At 32.6% G+C, this 6,000-nt stretch overlaps 1 protein-coding gene across 1 annotated transcript in view; it reads left to right on the plus strand.

The window, feature by feature from the left end:
* The window catches only part of LOC140446263 (gustatory receptor for sugar taste 43a-like), a 52,337-nt gene extending 47,041 nt beyond the window's left edge, over nt 1–5,296 (plus strand). Inside the window, exons 9-10 of the mRNA XM_072538801.1 lie at nt 4,145–4,391; nt 4,845–5,296. Coding sequence (XP_072394902.1) covers nt 4,145–4,391; nt 4,845–5,296 — 699 coding nt within the window. The remainder of the gene's footprint in view (nt 1–4,144; nt 4,392–4,844) is intronic.
* The last annotated feature ends 704 nt before the right edge of the window (nt 5,297–6,000 follow it).

A 6,000-nucleotide genomic window follows, 5' to 3' on the forward strand; every position in this document is an offset into this window, starting at 1 on the left:
TCGCTGTATATGCGGACGATACTGTGATCTTAGCTGAAAATATTGAAGATCTTCAGAGACTGGTGACCAGAATAGCGGAGTATGGAAAAAAATATGGTCTAACAATGAACGCTAAGAAGACGAAATTTATGAGAATATCGAAAACTCAAAGAAATAACGAGAATCTTCTAATAAACGGAACCAACGTCGAACAAGTGAACAAATATGCATATCTAGGAAGAATGATTACCTCCACAAATGATAACAGGAGATCAAAATCAGAATAGAAAAGTCTAGAGCAAATTTCAACAAAATGGAAGGGAAGGGAATGGAAGGGATTTAAAATTGAAACTAAGAGTTAGGTTGGCGAGGTGTTATGTTTTTTCGACTTTGTTTTATGGAATGGAATCTTGAACCTTGAATGCGACAACAATGAAAAAACTGAAATCATTCGAGCTGTGGGTATATAGAAGAATTCTGAAAATATCCTGGACAGATCACGTCACAAACAAAGAGGTTCTGAGTAGGATGAATAAAGAAATAGAAATTTTAAATACAATTAAAACAAGAAAATTGAAATATCTCGGACATATTACACGTGGAGAGAAATACAACTTGGGAAAGATCCAAGGAAAGAGAAGCATAGGGAGGCGTAGAATGTCATGACTGTGCAACCTGAGAGGGTGGTAAGGATGTATCTCAAACGAACTTTTCAGAGCAGCTGTCTCAAAAGTCCGAATAGCTATATGATGATTACCGACCTCCGAACTGGTCGGCTCATATCTCACAACTAAATAAAAAAGTATCAAGTTCAATATTTGTTATTCTCCAACTAGCAATTTATGGATTAATCATATGGAGCAATTTAACCAATGCACTTCAAATTTACAGAACGCAAATAAAAGCTCTCAAAATTTAAGCAGGGGTTAGTTATCTAGAACATTGTCAACCTTTATTTATCAAACTCAAAATTATGCCGCTACCTACTTTGTTGATGTTTAAAGTTCTGACTGAAATTCACAGAAAACGGGTCCCTTTAATAAAGCAATCTGATATAAACGTTCCCAATATGCGAAACTATCACTTACAAACAAATCGCTGTAGATTACGTGTTTCCAAAAAAAATATTAAACACCTAAGCTATAATAGTTTCGAAAAAGTTATAAAAAATCTATGAAACATTGCTTTTACTGATCAGAAGAATATATGACTAATTGCAGATCATCCACTGAACTGCTTACTGTGACTTTGCCATAAATCATTTTTTGTTAATTTGTACTCTTATTTTTTATGTTTTTTTTTATATACTATGTATTTTTCACTTGCTACAAACAATATTTTTATTTGTAGTGTAGTTAAATAAATAAATAATTCAATCTGAAGCCTACAAGACCAGTCCAGTAGAAAGTCTGTATGTAGAAGCTGATGAACCACCTCTTTCAATTAGTACACAAGATACAGATGAAGCCTACAATATTCCGCTAAAATTGGAGCAAACTTTAATAACCCTGCTTCCTCCTACACATTGTCTGACAGTTTTCATTTAATTTTTGAACAAAAACCCCTTCTTTCTGCATCATTTAGTAAAAGAATCACAGGTTTCAATTTTCCGAAAGTTATTTCCAATGAAATAAACTACCCTCCTCCTTGGACCATAAAACTCCCCAAATATAATACAAATCTTCTACTAAATCCTATATCCTTTATGCGTCAAAAACTGAAATGGAAACGGTAGGCGCAGCTTTCGTTGACGAAACAATTAAACATCAGTTCCAGCTACCTGAGGAGTACTCCATATATTCTGCCGAATTGTATGCCATATCTAAAGCCCTACAACATATATTAAACCAGCCCAAATTGGAAGCAGGCATTTTCACAGATTCTTTAAGCGCAGTACAAGGAATATTAAGATTACCCAGACCACCCAATACTATGCCAAATTAAAATTGATCTAGAAGAACTTTACAGTAAGAATAAAAGGGTAGAATTTGTTTGGATTCCATCTCATATGAGGGTCCTAGTATCAAAGTCGGCAATCTCCACTTTTTACCAAAATTGAGTTAGTTACACCAAATTGTTCGTATTTTAAAACACTATACATAAATAAAGAGAATAAGAATCAAAAACGGCATTATCCGCCTATAAAATAGCATATAAATTTAGCCTAAGAATCAAACACGGCAATCTCCATGAACGGTTTAGAATCAAAGTCGGCAATGTCCTGTTTGACCAATGAGAATCCTCGTAGTGACCATGTGATATACCACTAGGAGTCGTCTGGAGTCGCTGTCGTTATAATTTCTCGTAGTTTCTTTTTAACAAAGGTGCCAAGCTGTTTGTTTTTTATTTTGTTACTTTTTTAAAATGGAAACTATTACAACTCCTGTTGAAAACAACAAAGCTCGCAAACGAATTCGCAATCCGTCCACATGGCAGCAAAATGTGCGGAAAAAAATGAGGTACGTTCTTTAAAATTTAGTTGTAGTTTTTACTCGAAAGGTTAGGTTTAAGAGCACATGTCATCCGTATTCAGATTTTATTCATATAATTTTTTGATTTATTTTATTATTAAAACTATTTTACATATTATAAAAAACTAATAAAAAAAACAAATGATTTGTTCAAGCTACTGTTAATTTTATAAGGTCAGTATTATAATTAGTTTTTTGAAATATGTTATCTTTTCAGGTACTTTTCATCACAGTTACCACAATTCCCTACTTGCGGCCACAAAAGGAAGGCCTATCAATGTTCTTCTCTAACAATGAGAGATATCAAGTGTTTTCATGATGCGTTTTACGCAGTTAAGGACAAGCTTAGTCAAGATTCCTTTATTCTAAAATTTTGTACAGTTCAACTACCTAAACGTCACCGTCCAAAAAACTCTAGACATGAAGCAAAAACAACGTCTGTGAAATGCTTTGTACGGAATAGTGTAATAAAGCAAAATATTCCAGTGTGCCAGAAAGCTTTTTTAAACATACTAAATATTACGAAACATCGCCTCACCTACATTATGAAATCATTTTTAAAAACAGGAGAAGCACCAAAGGAAAAAAGAGGCGGTGACAGAAAAACTTCAAATTTTAAAGGAAAACAAGAATCAGTTCAAAAATTTATTAATACTTTTAAAAGTATTGAATCGCATTATTGTCGTTCTTTCACACGTATGCGCTACCTTTCTTCTGATTTGTCAATACAAAAGATGTTCCAAATGTATATTAATCAGTGTTCTCCAGAGGAGAGAGTAAAACCATCATACTTTAGAATGATTTTTAATACTAAGTACAACCTTAGCTTTACTACTCCCCGTACGGATATGTGTTCCCTATGCATTGAGTTTGCAGAAAAAATTAAAAGATCTATGGATGAAGAAGAGAAGAAAAAATTGATTGTTGAAAGAAAAATTCATAAGCTAAGGGCTAATGCATTTTTTGAGTTGCTCAAAGAGTCACGAGATGATTTGATAACACTATCTTTTGATTGTCAAAAAAACCTTGTACTTTCTAAGGTCCCCGACCAAAGTGCCTACTACTCTAGGCAACTGTATTTATATAATTTTACCATAGTCCAGGGAACCTCTCAATCAAAGCTTACTGAAAAAAATGTATTTTCGTATTATTGGACAGAGGACGAATTTGGAAAAGGTTCCAACGAAATTTCTTCCGCCGTTTTTGACAGGCTTAACAAAATTGACTTTCACTCTGAAGTAACCACCATTAGACTAATGGCAGATGGCTGCAGTGGCCAAAATAAGAACACTACGCTAATTGGAATGTGTTGCAAATGGCTTTAATCAAGAGCACCAACACATGTACAAAACATCGAGGTAATTTTTCCGGTGGTAGGCCATTCTTTCTTGCCAGCTGATAGGGTCTTTGGTAATATTGAGAAAGATATTAAAAAACTGGAAGTTATATCGCACCCAAAAACGTATTTGGAATTGTTTTCAAAAATAGCTACACTTACTCACTTAGGGCAAAATTGCAAAGTGTTTAATTGGAAAGAAACAATCTCAAGTGTTTTTAGACCCACCGGTACATGGCATTTTTCTTTTAAAAATACAAAGCGCTTTTTCCTAAGAAAATGCAAAACTGGAAATATTACCATTAGAGGAGAAATTAATTACAGAACTGATTTGCAAACATTTAAAAGTGTTTTAAAGAAAGGTTGTACGATCTATATGATTGACCCCGTTATTATAGAAAGTGGTCTGCAAAAAGTAAATTCACTTAAGCTTAAAGATGTTGATAAACTTCTCACCAAGCACTTTGGAAATACTTGGAGAACCATGGAAGAACTCAAATTTTTTGAAGATATTATCTTTAATAATAATCAACTAGAGCAGCTAGCAGTTCAGGAAGGAAGTGCTGATACAGTTCCAGATACTGAAAAAATGGAGGAAGCAACTTGTGAGTTCTTTGAAGAACTTCCTTCTATTTTAGTATAATATTTATATAATATTTTGTTTCTTAAATTACATTATTCTGAAAACAAAGCTGTTTTATTTTTATGAGCTATCATAAATAAAATTACCTGTAAAACTCTCCAAGGTAACATAAATACTTATTATGTTACTTTTATTATGTTCTTGCCGAATTTTAGTATTAAAACCGGCAATATACACCTCTTAGTATCAAAACCGGCATTCTCCATCTTTTTTTTCAATTTAAAAAAAAACTGTTAATAATTTAGGTAAAACTTCTTCACCATTTGCTGTCATTTGCCATTGTCTTATATATTAGACTATATTTGTTTCGATATCACCTAAAATACAGCCGTATAATTGTTTTGCGTTTTACTCAAAAGTCAAAATGATGGAGATTGCCGACTTTGTTACTAGGACCCTCATATAGGCAAAATAGGTAATGAAAAAGCTGATCGGGAAGCTAAAGAAGCCTGCTATACGAATAGACCAGATAATGAGTTCCTAGAAATTCCTCATTCCGACATTCAAAATACCATCAAAGAATTTTTAATAAAAATATGGCTCGAAAGATGGAAAAAACTTGACGACAACAAACTACAACGCATCAACCCAAATTTGTCACCAAAAGGGATAATGCCACAAAAACGACGAGATCAAGTCATACAACACCGCTTGAGAATAGAACATACCAGGTTAACCCACCAGTACCCAATGAAGAAAGAACAACAAAAACTATGCTATGCTATTGTTAGTTGCCCACACTATCACCTGGAACGACTTGAAAGTGATTTACCAAGTGATCTGAAAAGTTCTTTGAACTATAGTAAATGTGATAAAGTGACTAAGTTTCTAAAACTAACTAAATTGTACAATCTAATATTAAAATAGACTTAAGTTCTCAAAATTGTAATTAGTTGTTATAAGCAAACATCTGATTTTATGTACAACTCTTCCCCGCCAATAACCTTTCATGGTTGACGCGGTTTACTTAATAAAAAAAATCATTCAATCCTTCACATCAAACCGCGTATTATAAAAACATGGATGATGCAAGATATTTAAATATGAGAAAATATACAGGGTGTTCTATTTATAAAATTTTATGTTTGTTTTATTATTAATCACCCTTTAGGATTCGGCATATTATCCAAGCCTGGAGGACAATGAAACATCATATTTAAAAACATTTAATTAACACATTTCTAATCAGATACAATTATTATTTTCATAGATATACTCGTAAAATATAAATTCCTTTAACTAGATTGTTTGTTGTAAAAATATTTTTATAGGGCTAGATTTTTCCACACCAATCAAATCAACGGTTGTCACCTGTACATACGTTCTGAAATATTAATCACTCATCTAAGACATGTTTGTTTTGATTTATCGGAAGGATTTGTTTTGATTTTTGAAAAATATTTACGATTAAATGAAGTATTGGTCAGATTCAGCAGATAGCTACAAGGCTGTTGTATTAACAGATTAAACTTTGGAAATAGAAATTTAAAAAATATTTATTTACACCTGTAATATGATTGTTGAAGAATTGCAGATTTCTATTTTGATGTTCGAGATAATTCAGCCAATGA

Source organism: Diabrotica undecimpunctata, chromosome 7 (genome assembly GCF_040954645.1).
Source record: "Diabrotica undecimpunctata isolate CICGRU chromosome 7, icDiaUnde3, whole genome shotgun sequence".
Lineage (NCBI taxonomy): Eukaryota > Metazoa > Arthropoda > Insecta > Coleoptera > Chrysomelidae > Diabrotica > Diabrotica undecimpunctata.